The sequence below is a fragment of the Dromaius novaehollandiae genome, chromosome 2, assembly GCF_036370855.1.
Source record: "Dromaius novaehollandiae isolate bDroNov1 chromosome 2, bDroNov1.hap1, whole genome shotgun sequence".
Lineage (NCBI taxonomy): Eukaryota > Metazoa > Chordata > Aves > Casuariiformes > Dromaiidae > Dromaius > Dromaius novaehollandiae.
Window position 1 is genome coordinate 52,826,611 of NC_088099.1, and position 20,199 is coordinate 52,846,809.

At 38.6% G+C, this 20,199-nt stretch overlaps 1 protein-coding gene across 4 annotated transcripts in view; it reads left to right on the forward strand.

Moving 5' to 3' along the window:
- The first annotated feature begins 17,892 nt into the window (after positions 1-17,892).
- GOLGA4 (golgin A4) overlaps positions 17,893-20,199 on the forward strand; it is a 61,971-nt gene continuing 59,664 nt past the window's right edge. For 3 of the 4 annotated variants that reach the window (XM_064506527.1, XM_064506528.1, XM_064506531.1), the window contains exon 1: positions 17,893-18,445. In XM_064506527.1, the coding sequence (XP_064362597.1) occupies positions 18,359-18,445 (87 nt within the window). In that variant the 5' untranslated portion in view covers positions 17,893-18,358. The remainder of the gene's footprint in view (positions 18,446-20,199) is intronic. The other variant, XM_064506530.1, reaches the window with a different exon arrangement.

Consider the following 20,199-nt stretch of genomic DNA (forward strand, 5'->3'; position numbering starts at 1 on the left):
TGTTTAATTTCTCCTGAACACATGCTTCCTTCATCAGATGCACAGCCACTAACACATTAAATAAATGTTTTTCAGTCTCAGCATTTATATGATTTAAAAAAAAAAGAGGAAAACATGCATTGCCTTCCTTTCATGCAGTAACCCTATCACATGAGATCTTATATGGACCTTTTTAAACTCAGAAATTATTAGAATCCAAGCTTATCTTCTTAAGGTCTGGGGTAGTGTAACAACCAGACAGTTTTTACCATGAGTTAAATTAAAAAATCATAAAAACAGGTACCAGACAGTTTATAATTCAGTTACTAGACTAGTAAAATCTATTTGTAGCTCCTGGAAAATATATTCATTTTATTAACAGTTGTAGCAAAAGAATCAGTTATTCCGTGGCAGACAGAATACTCTAAAAAAATTCACTACGAGCTCTGTTGAAGCACTTGGCATTATCCAGAGTTTTCAGTTACATTCAAAGTGAGAGGCAAAAGGTTGGATAACTTGAATGAATTGATGGGAAACAACTTTATTCTTTAAGAGAATATTTGAAATAGTTGTAAGGCAGAATGCACGCGGACTGTATGCTGAACATATTCATGAAATTCTTTCTTTCTTCAATCTTTTATAGAACTCATTGGTGTTCTGAGGGACTATTTTCAGGCTTCCGCTGTAAGGTTTTTGCATGTATAAAAAACATACATCCTAAATTCTGGTGTGTATGTTGTGGGGATTTGCAGATTTCACAGCTGTTCTTGTAGCGGCTAATGTAACCTAGATGGTTTCTGGAAGAGCTAGGTAACTGATTAACCAGTGAGCTTCATTCAGCCTTTCCTTTCACCTTATTTACCCTTAGTAGTGCAAAAATGTGTGATGCAGGTAGGAATAACGCATATAAGATGCATTTTGATGGGTATTTGCACCCCCAAATCTTAGTGCTCTCCAGTAATAGAACTGCATAAGTTCTGGCTCAGACCCTTCCCATCCTCCACAGGGAAGGGGTTAGACTGTCTGCTTAATAACCACGGGTAGGGTTAACTGAAAATTTTGTGTTACAGTGTTTTCCAGAAATCTAGAGTTCCAACTAAACAAAAGATTTTGTAGAAAATGTCCATTTTGTCCACAGATTTGTTAATTGACCAAATAATTGAAAACAGAACACTCCACTTTCTAGGTGTTTACTTTCATTGTTTTGGTCACAAAAATTTTTCTACAGTCTTTTAGAAATCAGATAATGCCTGGAATATTGTGTTTTATGCATATAGTTATAGGAAGATTTATATAATTGCTGTGGATTAGTATCCTCTTTGCTCAGTAAAATTTTAAACATTAGAGCTCTCCGGACAGTATCCAAAGATCAGCTTGTTAAATAAGAAATAAGAGGAAGACACTGGCATTGTTTTGATCAATCCCATTGAGATGATAAATTACAAATATCCTAACAGTGTTTCTGGAGTGACAGTTTGTGAGAAATTGCTTAATTTTTTTTAATGAAGTGAAGCTTTATTCTGAAAAATAAATTTTAAAATTAAAGTTTTAATTTAAAATGTTGTTTTTATATTATACATAGCAGTATATTTAATTTTTATATAGAGCTTTTCATTATTATTCCACTGTAAAAACAACTGGAGATCTAAGTATCATCATCCTTACAGACTCGATAGATGTATTTCTAAATGCACTTATGTTCTGTTTGATACATACAGAAATACTGACAGTTACTTACCCTAAATATTATTCTTCAAAACTCAGTCTGGTATCTGAAATCATAATCTGTTCTTTGTGTGCTATATATCCACAAAAATAGATTGTGTTAATGCTAGTTAATTTTACTGATGATACACAAGCCACACACAGGAAGTCACCTCACTCTTACGTAGTTGCCTTAAATCTGCAAAACTAAAGAGAGGGTCTAAATTAAGCGTAAGTGACTAAACACATGGATCGTTTAGTACGTACTCATGTTTTTCTTAGTCACTTTTCTGACCACAGTTACATTTTTTTATGTAGAAATGTCATTAGCATGCCAAGTTTAAACATGACTTTTCAATACATTCAGGTTTTATGATGTATTAAAATTTAATGGGCATTTATTAGAAGTCTCCTATGCCTGATATCCATACAACCCGAATTATCTTGACATATTACAGTGTTCTCACCAGGTTAACTATTAACATAACTAAGACATATCTACTATGTTTTTTGTCTCCTTAAGAAAATATAATAATCAAAACACTAATTTATTTTTGCTTCTTACCTGAAGCAACCACTCCTTTACAGTTTTCTTCAAAATCCCAAGTGCACAGATTCTTCACATAGCAAAAGTCGCCTTCGCTTGGATATATCACCTCATTTTCTCCGGCAGCAAAGCTGACCCTCTGCCTAATGCATTTGAAAAACAACCAAATGGAATAACTGAAACCTGACTGAAGAGATGTGCATCTTTCCCATTAGTATCGAGGCTGTATGCTGCGTGCTACTGCTTGCTGCTCGGGTGCGCTTCTGTTTCTCCGTTGGTGTGTGGCTGATGTTAATGTGCATAATTCCTTGAAGGCAAGGTGGGTGCTTCCTTCATACAAGCACTGTTAAACTGAAGGAGCAAGAGGACAATGAAATTTGAATTTTAAATTTGTTAGGAGGCTCTGAACTATACTTTTCTTTAGGGTTTGTCATATTTCTATATTGCTCATGAAAGTCAATCAATGGTATCTTTTTATCTTCCTTGTCGCTCCTTCACTATCATTTTTGGCCCCATTTTTCCCAGATCCTGAGCAGACACTACCACTTCAGTCAATGGAAGCTATGAATGCTCAGCACTCCTGAAAGAAACGGTCCATTAGAATTAATCAAACTGAGTTTAATAATTCCATGTACCACCACTGAAATTCAGCATTTGTAAAAGTTTCTGCAAGACTGGTAGTTAATATTTGCCTATAAGGTGCACACACCCAAAATCTAGAGCAAAAACAGCTTTGCTAAATTGTGATTAAAGCTTACAGTAGCTCAAATGCTTGAAATTTTAGAAACACCATACTATACAAATGGGAGAAAAACTAAGTTCCTATGTCTTAAGGTTTCAGAGAAATGCTGCATAACAGAATTCAAACACTAGAAAACAATGAGGAAGAAGAAAAATGTGAAAAATTCATAGAGATGTTCCTATTTCATTTAAATTAAATACAATTTTGCTTAAGCCATGCCTTGCTTGTCTGTAAAGTTTAACCTGTTGACATTTCTCTTTTGTTTAATCATTTACTTTGTACGGTATTGTAAAATAGCATATCCCTTTTCAGTTTCTCTTATGACAATACACCGATCTTTTATGCTGCTATAGAGGGCGATCTTTTATGCTGCTATAGAGGGAAACTACTGGAACACTACAAAAGTCGTAACATTAGAAAACTGGCTGAAGAACTCAAAAGTGGATATATAATTTGAAAATATTTAAATTGATTTATTAAACTAAAGTTGATGATGTTCCCTTAATTGTGCATTGCATATAGAGCTTTTAATAATAGATTACTTGGATTTTGCAGCAAATTTCATTCTATGTGTTTAACTCCTTGTTTTAAGTCTAAGTGCTCAACTTTTGTGACCTAGTGGAAAGCAAGTTTGTATGTTTCTGTATGTAGAGTGCAGTTCTACTCTTAAAAAAAAGCTTTAACATTGCAGAATTCTGTATTTGTTACATAAACAAGAAAAGATATTTGAAATATCTAAAGTTTTGTTTTGCTTTTCCAGAGATAATGAACAAAATCATGCAAATAATCATCTTTGTTCAGGGGAGTCCTGAATTACACCTGTGCAACTCATGAGCCTTCTTGAGTTGTATTAGCAAAAGCAAAACTGACTGAAACTGAGTAAACAAAACTATAGGTGATGCAAGACAAAGGATCTGTCCAATATTGTTTCTAGGCTGATGACCAAATGTAAAAACAGTATAAAAGCAAGCAGATGTGACTCCAAATATACACAGTGCAGTTCTATTTCCAGGCATGATTTAACTCCGAAGAGTGACATAGTCTTGGTCAGCATTTCTGTAGCATTCAAAAGGAGATCCAATAACTTTAGAGATGATTCGTATCTGAATATTTTGTACTCATATTACCTATTCTGAGCAACTCAGCTAAAAAAAAAAGCACATGCACACGCTGGAGTCTGTGCAGACTTGTTTGTTCGTGTACAGTCAAAGAGTCAGTTGGTTACTTATGCAACCTCAGCTTGGCTTGCCACAGGTGTCACCAAGGACATCACTTTTAAAAAATGAGATTACACAACTGTAGTGAGGGCACTGTCTGGCAGGGAGAACCTTTATCACAGGAAGTGAGGCATGAAAGAGAAATAATGCTGCGTGATTATGGGAGCCAAGACTGGGTTTTGTGGGCCTGGCAGTTTGGGGGAAAAAAAAAAACAAATCCCCCCAAAAATCCCACTCCTCCCCAAACTCTCTGCATGACAAAAAAAGCATATGTGGTATCATAACAGTGGTACAGTAAATATGGATTTTTTTCCTGGCTGTTTCTACTTTAATTTTTCAGAGAAAAACTGTTCTTTGAATCAGATCTTCAGCTTTTGTGCAACAACTAACTTTTACTATTTTTTTATAAACACCGGATTCTTTAATTACTTAAGGCTAAAAGTAAATATTTTAGGCTTTATTTATGAAAACAAAAAGGGTTAATCCACAAATTTAAGTATCTTTCAAATCGTGAACAGAAATCCTGACTTTTATCTATATTCATATATATGTAGGTATACGTGTATAAAAGAGAACATCAAATGCTAATAACTTTAGTATTAAAACCAGGCTAAACAGAATCCCAGACAGGTTGTAATGTCCAATGAAGAGCAATTACATAAAGAACTAGTTCATGCTATTAGGTTGCTCCCTCGCTGCAGACGTCACAGTGCTCTGTCTGCTTTACTTATTTTAAAAATTCTGAGAAGAAATTTCAATAGTCAGCAGACCAGCATGAGTATGATGTATGCTGACTTTTCAAGCTTTGCCTGTTTCCTGAGGGAAATACCACACTATCAGTTCCCGGTAGCAAAGACAGCTAGGTTCATTTTTAGAACAACCAGTTCTGCATCTGCGTTCATACACTTTTATATGGTTATTACACTGGTATACCAAATGTTTGTATCCCTAATGCTAGGCAGTTACCACTACTCTCATTTCTCAATACTGTGCTGTTATTGCCATAGTGATTTTCTAATTGTTTTTCTCTAGAAACATGTCTCTTTTCTGTATTTGCATTATGAGGCCTGGTTTTGAGTCCTATGTTTAGAGTTCTGTTGATAGTTTATATTTTCAGTATTTATACTTCTCCATGTTTCTAAGTATGTCAACAAACAAAAATATAGTTAAGAACTTAAAAAGCAACAGAACCCAGTCTGCAACATGATGTTAAAAAACAAGTAACTCTTACTTTTTAGTTAAAAATTAGCAGTATTTTCTGTGTTGACTAATGTACCCAATACATTCCTCATTCTTAAAGAAAGTGTTTCATTTCATTAAGCAAGCCATTAAGGTGTATTCAGTATTTGCATTCTTCTCTGTCCCCAGCTGAAAATTGTTCTCTCTGGAAACATTGGATGAAAGCCTCTGTTTTCTATGCTTTCAATATTTCTGAAAATTTTACACCCATCTTTGAGCAGCCTCAGCCTTTGAGCAGTCTTAGCATTAGGCTAAATTAACAAAACAACAAAATTCTTCCACTTCAGCAAGAATGAAATGAGTTTCACTAACCAGAACTAATTTTTATTAATAGAGTGTATTTTATAGGAGTTACCATTCCTTGTATGTAGTGATGATCTTCTCAAATAAACTAAAGCAATGCTCCCTCCCCTCATTGTTTCCTTTGCGCCATGTAGCAAAGCTTTTGTCCTGATCCTTTCTGCTTGTGTCTTGTTAGGGTCTCTCTGCATGAATGATAAAACTGGATTTATTTGTATGTAAATCAGTGCTCAAAAAAAGTAAAAACTGTAGTCTTTTTACTTAAAATTCAGAAGTTTTATTCATATTTGGACCAAGAGCAATTTGAAAACTGGTGATGTACGTGTCTCTGCTCCAGATTCTGTTTGCAGTCCACCACCTTCCTCTGTTTTTTGCTCTGAACCTTGTGTTGAGTAACTACTTTGTTTACCTGTACGATCTCTGCTTGTCCAGTTTTGGTTTTGGAGACTACGTATTATTCTGATGCAGCAATTCTTCTTTGATCTCCAGAGAAGTACCAGTTTGATTTTGAAGTTTTTCAGGATGCTTATATAAGAGAAATTGCTTCCAAAACTACTCAATAGCTTCATGGTTGTTTTGCAGAGTGTGAGGTGATAGCAACAGAGAATATTTTATATATATCTGCACTGTGTGCACTAGATTACCAACACTGCAGAGCCTAAAGCAGCCTCCTTCACAGTGATCTCTTATTTCATAATAGTCCACAGTTGCCTTTCTGTACCTGATCTTCCGGTGTGGCTCATACTTGACTAATGGACTAACAAAAGTTTGGACCGCTAGACTATAAAGAATAAAGTATCTGGAAAGGTATTTTTGAATAATAAAATTAATGAATGTATGAACCTCCATATTGCATTCAGTTAGATTAAATTCAGAGAATGAATGCAATTTTTAGTTCACCAAGGAAGAGAAACATTTGCGTGAAACATTTTCAGTGCAAACCATTAGATGATTTAGAGTATACTTTGAACAAAAATTACATAATAGCATGGCAATAGTTAATGCATTGTGACAGCAAGTAAAGGGTTATCTTTATTACAGTATCTGAATGAAGCCAAAAGGAAGTTACACCTTCCTTTTAAGTGTTTGTGGGCATATTTATTACATTCTTACAGAATTTCAACTGGTTGCAACACTTTTTCTGACCATAGTGGGCTTTTCTCTTTTCTCAGTGTCCTAAGGAATAACAAAATTATATCCTTAGAGCAAAATTCTAACTGCAAAATTATTTTGGCACTTTGGATCATGCCAATTTATATTGAAGAATGAGCTGAACAGATGTGTCGAGAGCTTCATGATGTAGAAATAACATTTCATGCTATACGGGATAGTTAAAGGGAAAATACAAATACATGACACATTACACTTGGAAATCAAAGACAACGTAACACATCTCTATTGTAGTCATTATCAATGGGAGACAAAATTACATCTCAGCATTTCAGTGAGCTCTGCATATTCCAAGCCAAGTATCCACAGCAGTCCCGCTGCCTGAGTGCAAGGTCTGGGCCTTAATCTCAGGGAAAAAATTAACTGTAGCACTTCCATGAATAAGTGTTATTACATGTGGTTAATATAAAAGATTCACAGAGTTAAAAATCATACTGTGAACCCGTTAGTAAGCAATGACTTGCATCATAATTCTGATTCATTTCACTTGCATTACTTATGCAAATTACTGCTAATCAGAATAAGGACCTCACGATCTGGCTCCTGGTTTCATAAGAAGGACCTGGCCATGTTGGTAATAGAAATCAAATTGCTCAAAATGCTTTAATTTACCCAGAGTAAGAACGTGATACAGTTGTTTTGCTTTTTTTAATGCCAAGTTAGTTTGCTTTCCGTTGTAGTCCCAAACTGAAACTTGTAAAATTGCTAATACCTTACTGCATCTGAACTTTCTGATCATGACCTCTAACTGACCCAAAGACACTGAATGTAGTTTAATACTGAGGCACTCCTCATCAACTCATCTCTTTCATAAGTGAAAGATTGCATCCCCCACAGTGTTACTCCAAAAGAAGTTTCAAGTGCTGGAGGACAAGTTGAGGTCAACTGACAATGAGCCGAGTTTGTCTTGATGTAATAGTTTAAGGTCATATTGTGTGATATCTTGTATGATCATTTACATCTGTGCAGATTTACATGTATGCAGATGTAAAGAGTGTCAGATGATGTCATCAAATCAGAAGTGGAGCATTTTACACTTAAATTGCAAGTTGAAAGTGATTATGCAGAATGGAATAGAGAATCTGTGGTTATATTTATGAAGTTGTTAATATTAGAGTTTAGTAAAAGATGAATGTTCTAATTCAGGAGAATTTTAAATTCTATTTTGCCATATCTGTTTTTTATAATCTCTCATTTTGTGCATTTGGAAGCAGAATAATCTTTTACCTTTAGAGTCTGTATATAGGGGACTATTAAAATAATTTAGAATACAAAATATTTTGCTCTTCTAATTTCAAATATTGGCAGATAGTCACTTCATTTGGGCCAACAAATTATACTATCTGTATCATTTGTTCATTTAAGATGGAAAATGCAGTCTGATGTGATGTATTGCTCCACCTTCTCAGCTGTAAGCCACAAGTCAGCTAAACAGATATAATTTCAGATTCTTATATCAGGATGCATAATGATATAGATGTGCAATCAAAACCACTTTAAGCTCCAAAGTAGAAAACAGACATTGTGCTATTGAATATAGACAATAGCACTGTCTAATAAGTGAGCATTTGTTACTGAAGGATTCATGTTTATATAGCATGAAGGATACTCTGTGAACATCAATGCCCCTACATGTGACTAAGCGAGGATTTACAGTATACACTTATTTCTATTGCAAGCTCAAATAAAACCTCAGACCCAAGCATCTCCAAAATTTGGTAATAATGGAAATTAGCTGCAAAACTCTTCAGTCATCTCTAGTCATCCTTGAATACATTATCAGAAAATAATAAAAGCTCCTCAACTGCCTAGTGTTTTTCATTGCAAAAAGTTAGAGAGCTTGCAGAGGCTTTGCCCTCTTGCATACAACTCACTCTTTTTTGGATCCCACTTGAGACTCTAAACCATCTTAGCCAACATAGGCTCACCAAAAAGACCCACCAAAAAGAGTTTTCAGATGTTCAGTTTCCTGTTTCACCCAAGGTGTGACTACATGGGCTCTAGCCTTGACAGGAGGAGTGGCAACATGCAGCCTAGAGCAAGGCAGGATGGCACCTTTCAGAGCAGATCAGCCAAAGCAGTCATGAAACTGCAGTGTGAAACACTGCATGACACAGTGCAAAGTGAACAATAATTACATGGAACTGAGAGGCTGGGAATCTGAAGGAAACAGCGCTTTATTTCTCCAGATGTATTTGCTATAAATTTAACCGTATTATTGCAGCCCTTACTCTGTCCCTTCAAAACAAACAAACAAACAAACAAACAAACAAACAAAAACCTGGTGGTTTGCGGGTACACATGATAGTAAAGATTTAAAACACGTTTTAAACAAGTTAGGCACAGAAAAGTACAGGTGGTTTGAAGCAAGTTAGACTTGTCATTATTTTGTGCTGATACTTTTTTTGAAGCATTTTTTTCCTCTCTACACATAACATTGTAATCCTTCAGTTAATTGTTCTGGATTCTTGGAAAACTGGTATTTTGCCATTTACGAGATAAGTGGTCCATTTTAATAGATACACTCATTGATAAGGAATACTTAATAATGAAACATAACTATGCTGTGAGCTGTACCTCATATTTACTAAGCCACACCCAATGTCTCTGGCCTGTTTTGGAATAAGCAAGCAAAAACTTCATGTCCATGAGACAGGAGTGTAGAATCAAAGTGAAAAAATAAGGTAAGCAAAGTTTAAGGCAGAAGGAAAATGACCATGGTTAGAGCTGAATTTGAAATAGTGCATGTTGATGGATGAAGATTGGAAATTGTGTAATTACTTGGGGCATTCTGATCAGCTTGGCAATAGCTTCTGTTAAAATGATAGTTTTCTGAAGAAGTGCTTCATGATCAAGATTCTGCACTGGCAATATTTCTTTGCTAATGGGGCTGGGGATAATAAAGAGGTGGCATGCCAGTGGCTGTCATCCTTACATGCAGATGAACTCCTAGAGACGATGAAATAGTATGAGAATACAGTTAGGGAAGGGATCTTTCTTCATTATGTGTGTATGTAGTTAAGTAAGGATGTCTTCTAGACTACAGAAATACAAATATTTTTAAGGATAGATCTGGAAACAGTATCAAACTGCCCATGTTCCAATCCCCTATCTACCACTGAGTTGCTGTGCGTTACTGTACAAATCACTTGGGTTGTCTGGAACTCATTTTACTCCCCTGTAAAATCACCTGAGTTTATTTTACGGGCATATCATCAGACCTACCTAGCTTTTGTTTCTAAAGCATTTCAAGAAAACTAGATATTATGTATTTAAATCAATACAGAATAATAATTCTGCTCCTATGGTAGTTTAGTAGAGGTGATGAAGTATTCATTATTTACAACTGAAAGGTAAGTAACTCTTCTTTATTTAGAAGTGCCCTACGGACCTATCATTGAGAAGTAGGTCAGACGTAAAAGGAATTTCAGGCCTAAAGTCCTTGGGTCTCTTCAACCAGATATTCCACCCTCCTCAGTGGGTGGCAGAGCTCATAGTAAATCCTTGGAGCCAGAAAGAAGAATTAAAGAGGACAGGAAGCCCTTTCCTCCAAAAAAATTAAAACTAAAAGTAGGAGGGAATTTACACTATGATAATACTCAAGCAATGGTATCACAGGATCAGGATATCAGCTTGAATGTTGACAAATTCCTAATTTGAAATTGGTTGAGTGTGTTTACCTCTGTTACACTCATAACCTTCACAGCTCCTGAATTCAAGTACTAAGTGATAGATCCAGCTACATAAAACTATTGTCTTTGTGCTTTTACATGTATTGGCTTTGTGTAGTCACAGAACAAGTTTTTTTTTTTTTCCCAAAGATATGTATTTGTTCTCTTTTGCAATAGCAGAGTCTACAAACTGTGATGCAGGGAAGTTGTATAGTTACCCATAAATCACTGGTTTCTGTATTCTGCATCAATCAGTTTCATATACTTGATACTGCAGAACGAAAGTGAATGTTTTCCTTAATGACCTATCAAATTATGCAGTATTGTAACTGCGAAAAATACTTCCTGATTCTCCTTGAAATAATTGCTTATCTTGATAGTTGCAAGTGCTATTCAATTCATCTCTTTAAAAATTTGTCATACTATGACTCACTGACTCTCTACAACAGTGAATTCTGCTTGGCACAGCATCTCTATTGATATGGTTTTAGATGTTCTGCACTTTACCTAAAGGGTTCACACAACTTAAATTAGGATTTTTTTTCTTTCAGTTCCTCCCAACACTATAACTTCACTGTCTCTAGACCTTTGCACTTAGCCCTGCTGATTAGAAATGATTAAGTCAAATCATTTCTTCTTAATGACAGTGCTTAAGGGAAAATCTGATAACAGAATCAGAAAAATCCCAGCCGGGAGATAAACAAGTTTTATGGATGTATAGCTCTGTATTCTTAAAAAGTATTTATCTAAGCAGTCATGCCTTTGACCTTGTATCAGTAGTTGGGCAAGCAAAGAGGAAAACCAACCACGTTTTTGCCAGGAACTGGATAGTGTCACTGTTCTAGCTTAAAACATCAACAGAAGAACAGAGAGGCGAAATAGCTTGCCCAGGATCAGTGAGCAGGTCAGTGGGAGAACCAGGAATTCAACCCACTTCTCCTGGAAACCAGCCCACTAACTACTCTGACCATAAAGAAACTCTGCCTTCATGAGCAAATTCTTTTCTCTTTTTAGATACAAGTTTCCTACACATATTATATATTGTAATTAAAAAGGCAAGTATGAAGGTACTCAAGTGAGTGTCTGTTACTAGCTAATTTAAAACCAAACTCATGACTAGCATCACTGTTGATATAAAGGATCTGCTGTTTTATAGCACCACTGGCTCCCTTTTTGTGGCATCCAGAGCTTTTAAAGGAAATGCAACTATTAAAGTGAAGTAGAAGAGGCAGTTAAGGGAAAGATTTCTACACACCAGCCAAAGCAGAAAGAGAATGCCACTGAACAAGGTAGAAAAAAAGTGATGAGCTCTTCTTAATTTTTTGTTTTAGGACACTAAGATTCTTGCAGGATCAAATCCAGTCCCTTGCATTTAAATACCTCTGTGTCTTATACTCCCACTCATAAAAAGATCCAGTCCTTGTAAGAATATATGTTTTTGTCATCATTACTCCTTTTAGACTGTTCCAATGCAAGTTCCAAAATCTTGTTCCCCTAATTGTTAACTTCTCTTTAATTCCTGGACAGTTTACGCTCATTTGCTCTTATGCCAACATCATCTTTGAGCTTCAATAGCTCTTCTTCCTCAATGCACTTGATGTGTTTATAGGGAACAATTCTCTCCCTTCCTGCCTGCAAGGATTCCTATCTATTTCCTTCCTGAAATCCTTCAGTTTCCTAAGCTAATGGCCACTCTTCTTACCTCTCCTAAAACAGGCTGTGCATTTCCTGGTCATCAGAACATCCCTTCTTTGCAACAGAATTATAATCAGTATTGCAGACAAGTTCTTACAAGGCCTTTGCAGGCACTGATACCTCACTCCATACAGTGTAGCATTGCACCAGCCTTTTTGATGGCTTAGAGTCATTCACGTGAATGACCATAAATAATTTTTCTCCCCTGCTGTTCCAACTAGTGAGTCTGTTTACTGCAGTAGTTCTTAGTAGTCTTAAATGCCTGAGCTTGCACTTTGTACTTTTGGAAAGAGAGGTGTGTGGCATGAAATGTAATTTGGGAACAACTTTCCCAGTAGAGCAGACAGCTTCCATTCCCTCCCAAAGTATACAGTAGCAACGCCTGTCAGCTTTTTCTTGCTGTGAAGTGAGTTAATTCCTCTTCTCAGTTTGAACAACAACTGCAGTTTTTAGGCTGCATTTCGGCTTTCTCAGACACTGCCCTTGCTCAGTTCATAGCTTTGTGCACTTTGAACACTTCCCCGAATCCAGCTCTTCCTTAAATCACTCGCTATTGTTATTCAAATAGCTATTAATGAAGCCTTTTTGCTCATTCTTTTCCTTCAGTGTGAACAGACCAGTAACTGAGCACCACAGGTGAACATATAAATACACAAATAAATAGAAAATATACTCTTTCCACATCAACCGTCAAATCAGCCACATGGTAAAGAAATGTAATATTCGTTATCCATCAAGTTACTTGCAGCAGCATGTACTTTGTACACAAAAGGGCCCTGAATTGCAATTGATATAGAAGCTTTAATTTTTTGCAATTCCATGGCCTGAATGTTTTTAAACTCTCATCCCATCATGGGTATAGTTTTGCATTTATAATACTGACAGTGACTTTAGAGGAGGCATAGTCATAATCTTCTAGAACACTGTCATCTGGTGGTAGTTGAAAGTTACAACATTTAGATACAAAAGTAAAAATGGCAATAAAATCAGGCTAGACAAATGCTCTGATTATTTATTCATTAAGTCCAGCTTTCATATTAAAACCTCCAGGGTTCTAATCACAGTAATATAATTAAAGGATTTATCTCGCACAACTACTTTTCCATTTCTTGTTCTGCAGGCTGCATATACAATGTCACTGTTTTCATTGCACTATCAGATAACATGCTGTCATCTGTAACCTTTGTGCTGAAATAAAGATCAAAATACTTCCTAGCTGATTGAAACTATTACTGATATATGTATGTATGGCACACTGTATGATTGCTTTAATAGTAACATTAGTATTTTTGATTTTACAAGCCAGACTAAAAACTGTAATTATTACAAAATACAACATCCCATAAGGTGTCTGCAAAGAACAGTGGCTTGTATTTTAAGCTCTGGACAGTAACTCCTGTTATTTGATTAGTGCTTCCTTGTGGTTAAGTTGGTCTACTATTATTAGTTTCTATTCATTTATTTTCTAAAGCAATTACCTCAATGCTAAATATTATCCAGTAGGAATAATAGAAGTATTTTATACTAGACATTATTTTATACTAGACCTTATTTTGACAACACTCTGATAATGTTGTAAAGAAAAATTCAAGCATTGCTGATGGCAAACCTCCTTTCGAAACAAAATATGAACCAACATTAAAAAATTATCATAAATGCTACATATGTTATATGGCTTTCTTTTATGTCTTTTCATATATGCGATGGATGACTGGATGCAAAGAACAAGCTGTTAGCAAATTCATACATTTTTCACAAAGAAATTGGAGTTGTGGTTTTGAAAAAGAGTATTGAAAGCCACATTTATAATTTATGCCCAAGGCTTTCCCGTGACTTCCAGAAAGCTACTATAACTTAAAGATAGCATTTTTTTAAGCGGACTAGACTGGCTGGAGGCCACATGTATTAATACTTAAAACATTATTAGTGACTAAGATAGCAGCAATTCTTTCAAGTTCAGCTAACAAGCAGCCCTGATACTGGAGTGGGATTATTTCAGTTTAAAGTTAAGCAAATTGCTCAACAAAGACCATACATTCCCGAGCAATCTGAAATAAGAACTCTGGCATCATAAACCTATCTAGCTTCTGGCTGCCTCTGTCTCTCTTGCCATAGCTCCTGTTTACATGGGACTCAGCACAGTAAGCAGAAAAATTATTTGCTCTTTTGTCAGGTTAGTTTTCTGCAGACTCGACACACTGAAATGGCTCAGGAAAAGGTCTGACAAGCACTGTAGCTGGCACAATGCAAGGAATGGGACTGTAGGGATGTGTGGACCACTGTCACGAACAATTAGAGCAGCTTAGACTGCTATGAAAACAGAGGCTTTCACATTAATGCTCTATTCCCATTCCCATGGAGGTATATTAACAACTGCCACAGATTTAAGTGGGAACAGAACTTTCTGCTTAGTTACCTACCATAACCAGTACCTGCTAGCAGAAATGTATTTATCCTTCACAGAAAATGCAATAATGTCAAATAATTGTCATTTGGCATATGGTGTAGCAAAGGAAGATAAAAAATGAGGGACAAATCTTCACTTTCAATTAGTACTTTCTCACTTCACACAGAAGTCTACTGAAATCAGATGGACTCTCTGGAAATAAAGTACTATTCAGTTAAATAGGGGATTTTGACACCCAAAAAGGAGGGAACAAAAACTGAATATAGTTCCAGACAATTGCCCCAGGACTAGGGAGTTTGGAGTAAATGGTTTGTACATTGCAATATAACTTGCCCAGAAACTACAGAATTTAAAGCCTTTTTAGAAGACTTACGATTGTCTTGCAAAGATAACATAAATATCTTCAGAATTTGTATACTGTTGCTTAATGTAGGATATCACTTTATATTATCTAACCAACACTAGACACACCGCTGTGCATCACAAATTTTTTTACCAAAAGTACGAAAGTTCATGTTGTCCTTGATTTTTATAGAAATGCCACCAACTTACATATGATTAAATGATACCTACAAGTATTGCTTCACTTCTTCCTCAAACTCAGTTTAAGCAGCTTTGGAGAACAGGAAGTGATTATGCCCACTGGAATTTAAACACCACCTTACTGTAGTGAAAAATCCTCTGGAAAATGTCTATCTGCCATATGATTACCATGTTGGGTTAGCAGTATTACAACTCATGAACAGAGCTCCAATTAATTAATCATCTTACATTTTCTATAGTAACTAGGATTTTTAGTATAGGAGAAAACAACTTATCTTTTATTATAGTTTCTAATCTCATTTTCTGCTCCATAGCCGTCAGTCCTATGAGAGGCATGCTTCATAAGAAATAGTCAGAACACACAAACTACCTCAAGCTTTAGATTTTCCAAAGAAATAATATCACACACTCTCTTTAGTGATGGATACATATTATGACAGATTGAACAAACCTATAAATGTGAGAAAAAAACATTAAGAGAAAAAAACTGACAGAAGTAAGGAAAGGCAGCGAGCGGCAGCAGTAGTAGAAGACACAGTGAGAGAAACAGAGAAAAGAAGAAAGACTTTGCTTACCACACTGATATCTTGACAGATAATCCACCAGGATAATGTTCTGCAAGAGAAGAGGCAGCTGCAAGCTCTGCTTTTTCATCTGATAGCTGTAAGAACTACTTTCCTTTCAATGTATCTCTAACCATCAAACTCAGATTTGCATTGTAGACTTAGATTTTAAATTAGAGTATAATCACAGGTGCTGAAGATGAGCAGAGAATGTGTGTGCTCGTGATAGAGCACACAGATAGGAGAGAATCACAGCTTTATTACGAGACTCAAGGGTGCAGTTGTTAAAGAGCACTCCTCAGGCAATGCCTCTCTCATTTGCCAGCCTTAGAGTTATACATGTGATATTTAGAGAGGACTGACTGAAGTAGAGAATTGATGTTTTTTACAAGCTGCAGTAAACTTAATTGTCCACCTTTTCTCATTTCCTTGTTAACTGCTATTCAAGTGTTGTTGGCCTCTTAGTCCTGGAGACTCTTTCCTATACCTCTGTTTCCAAGTCCACCTATAGAAAATATAAAAATTTTCAAAATACACACCTGACTATTATGGCTTGTAGGTTCAGACAAGCTTCTGGAAAGGTAGTTCAAATCAACAGATAGTCATTCCTCACAAGAAATCAGTAGACTGCACAAAACCTTTTTTTATACATGTAGCAAAAATTAAGAAAAACTTACTGTAGTTTGTTTGCTGCAAGGTTTCTTACCTATTTTTTCAGTCAGTGTACAGCAAACTATCCATTTCTAATAGAGTCTTTCCACCTTTACTTGGACAAATAATATATCTCAGGTTTATAAATAGAACAGTACTCACAGGTTTTCAGGACAAAATGCAAACAAAATGACTTTATTATAAGCAGATAGGTTTTCAGGAAAATACAAAAGCAACGTTTGAGCATGCTTTAGTCACAAACTTTCAAAATCACATTGTAAAAGTGCATGAAACTATCACTAATCACCACAGATTGACAGTGTCATACAAGGGCTTATGCACTCCTATTACTAATATTCTGGCAAGTCAGCTTGTTGCATTATTTTACCATACCCCTTCAAGATGAAAAGGATTGCTTTGTAATGCTTTATTCACCCATCCGGAGAACAGCCGTTATGGAAGGAAAAAAAAAATAGCACAGAGCTGAATCATCCTCCACTTCCTTAATGTCACACATGAAATTAGCTGCATCTTTTCCTGGTATGTTTTTGGCCACACAAACGAGCAAATTAACCATAATAGTGCAGTACAGCACGAAGGTTTGGGTAGACTTTTTTCCCTTTCTGACTTTATAATGCACAAGAGCTTTAGTAAGCTACATCGCCATGATGATGGGCATGCTGCCTATGGTCAGTTACAGCAGCCCAACAGGAGGAGTGGGTTATTCCTGTACCCCTCCCCCAGATAGAGCTAAGTAGTCAGAAAGCTTTCAGACTCCGACCATCAATGAAATAATATTACCGCTTATTTTTGTTATTGGTTCTTTCTTCTAAGCAAATGGCGAAGTTATTGCTTTAGTTCCAGTGATACTGGAAACACTGAGAAGCTACTGGATGCTACAGTGGTTTAAGTACCATGCTGCTGATGTGGTTTAAAAGTAACACATTACATTAAATGGTTTCTTTGGCCCCTAGAATTGTGATCAGTAGCGGAGAGGAAAGTAACCCGGCACGGACATGGCTTTTATTACCAGCAATCTGTTTTTCCACCTTCCTGGTGGAAAAACGTAGCTGACTCTCCCACCAGGGGCTGTGTGTGTGTGTGGGGGGGGGAATTAACGTTTGGTGGCCGAGAAATGAGAACAAAACAGACTAATACCGCGGTTCGCCGCGATCCGGTGCCTGCTGCGGGAGTGGAAACGCGGGAGAGGCGATGCGGGGCTGCCGGGACCAGCCCTTCGGGGCGCCCACCCACGGCCGCCCCCGGAGAAGGCAAGCGAGCAGCGGCTGGTGCCGACGCCAGCCGTTGGCGGCGGACGACGCGTGTATATAACCGGAGGAGGCCGGGGCGCCGCGGCTACTGTGCAGACCGAGGCCTGCGCCAACCGCCGTCGCAGACAGGCCCCGGTGGGGGCGGGCGGGCGGGCTGTGGCTGCGTGGGCGGGGCACGGCACCGCCTCTCCGCCCCGGCCGCTCGGGAGCTGCGGCCCGGAGCTGCCCCGGCGGCCGCCATGCGGGAGGCGGAGGGAAGCGGCGCCGCCTGGCAGCGGGCCCCGGACGCGGCCTCCGCCCCGTGGGGCGGGACACCGCCGGCGCCAGTCCCGGGGGGCACGACGGGCAATTCCTGCGGGAAGTTTGTGCCTCGCTGCGCGCCGTACCGTCCCGTGCGCTCAGCTCCACGTTGGCTGCGCAGGCGCAGTAGCCGCGGCGTTCACCTGCTCCGAAGTGGGGGGGACCCAGGAAGGGGAATCGGCGGCGGCGGCTCCTCCGGGCCGGGGGCGGCGGGACGAGAGGCGCAAAGCCGCCACCGCGCCCCTCGCCCGCCGGGAACAGAGCGGGAGGCGCTGCCTAACCAGCAGAGCGGGGAGGCGGGGGGAAAACAGCGAAGCGTGGGCGCAGGGCGGTAGCACCCCGGCCCCCCCGCCGCCACCATGTTCAAGAAGCTGAAGCAGAAGATCAGCGAGGAGCAGGCGCCGCCGCGGCCCGCGGCGGGGCGCGCGGCCCCCCAACCGCCGCAGGTACCGCGCTCCGCGTCGGCCCCGCCTCCTCCCGCACGGCGGCGCGCGGGGGGCGAGGGGCGGGGGAGGCGCCCGGGGGCCGGCGCGCGCCGCGCTGCCGTTGAGGGGGAGGGCGGCAGTTGGGGGAGGCCGGCGGGCGGGGGGAGGGGCGGCCGGCTCGGGCGGCGGCTCCCTGTGGTCCGGCCCCCAGCGGGAGGCCAACGAGGCCCGTGCCGGTGGCCCCCGAGCCCTCGGGCTGAGTGGAGGGCACGGCGTCGGCGCTGGCTTGCGGCGTGCGGTGCTCTGGCCCTGACCGCAAATGCGAACTTCGTTGTTAGCGAGCCTCCTTGTGTCTCTGGAGGCTCCATAACCCGCCCCCCGGCCACGCTACAAAGGCTATGTTTTGGGGAATTAAAAAAAAAAAAAACTCTTGCTTAAATGTCAAACAGAATAGAACAGAAATTGCTATCTTTTTTTATCAGTTAAAAGGAATAACACTTTAATACATATCAGATAACAATCCAGCATCGAGATTGCCGCTTATCTTTGATCCGCCACCCCATATAGTGTGTTCCACTACAAGCTGCCTCTAGAGGAACTAAGTTTCGTGATGCCAGAAATAACCAAGTAATAGAGCGGGTTATACTTCTGTTTGATTGCTTTTCAGTCCCCGATGAAATTTGATAAATGAAGTTACTGGTGGCTATTTAAAAATAATGTAGACCTTCATGAAGTCAGACTTGCAACTTCAGAGATTTATTTCCCTGTCGTCTTAATGTTTATTCTTTCAACTCATGTAAGTCCCTTCTGTTACCAGGGCTGTTTTGCTTATTTCAACCTTATGCTTTCTAAGAGTAGAAAAGCAGAGACTATAGTATAAAACTGAGATCAAGGCATTTTTTTAGTGATAATTTAATTAGCCATTTTTCTCCTGTATGTATTTACACAAAAGTACAGTTAGTGTTGGCTTCTAGCAAACTGCAGTTCTTAAATGACAGTGTTACACATATAGATAGGCTGAGCTTCCAGAACACGTCTGAGAGTGACAGTGGCCAAAAAACGTTGTGATCACTCGATTCAGTGTGTTGAAGCAGAATAAACTGTATCAGTTTAAATTTGGTGAAAGAATGTGACAAGTTAACTTTGTATTTGCATGCTTGGTGTTGAATCAGATATTGTCTGCCTGCATGTGTCTGGCTTCTTGCTGGGTTAAGCATCTTTTGCCTTTTTGAAACCAATGTAAAAGCATAAAACTGGCATGAACTCTGTATGCTGTGAATTTCCCTGTAGGTAGATAAGCTGGCTAATTTGACAGGTAGATGATTGGTTGCCGAGGTGTGATCCGGGTGTAATATGAACCAGTGGGTGATCTGGCACTGCACAGTATTAGACCATAGCTGCAAAATTGCTGACATTCAGCTACTTAACCCATAATTACAAAATTCCTCATTTATCGAACTGGGACAATATCTTTGGCAAAGGAATGGAACTTCTGTAAAGTTTTATGTAGCTTATTGAGGTTTTTTTTCTTTAAATCATTTCATAGCTATCAAATCTGTGTCTTTTCTAGTAATACGTAGTTAAGAAAGTACATTTTTGTCAGTGGCAGCTTAGAGCAACATACTGATTCTGATACTGAGCTTTGTATATGGTGAGCTTTTAGTGCAGTGTAAAGAGATTTATCTGCAAAGTAAAATATTATTGATACACTGCAGCTAAATCATTGTATCTTGCACGCAGTATTGTAACTCACTTAGTCCAGGACATCCAGTGCA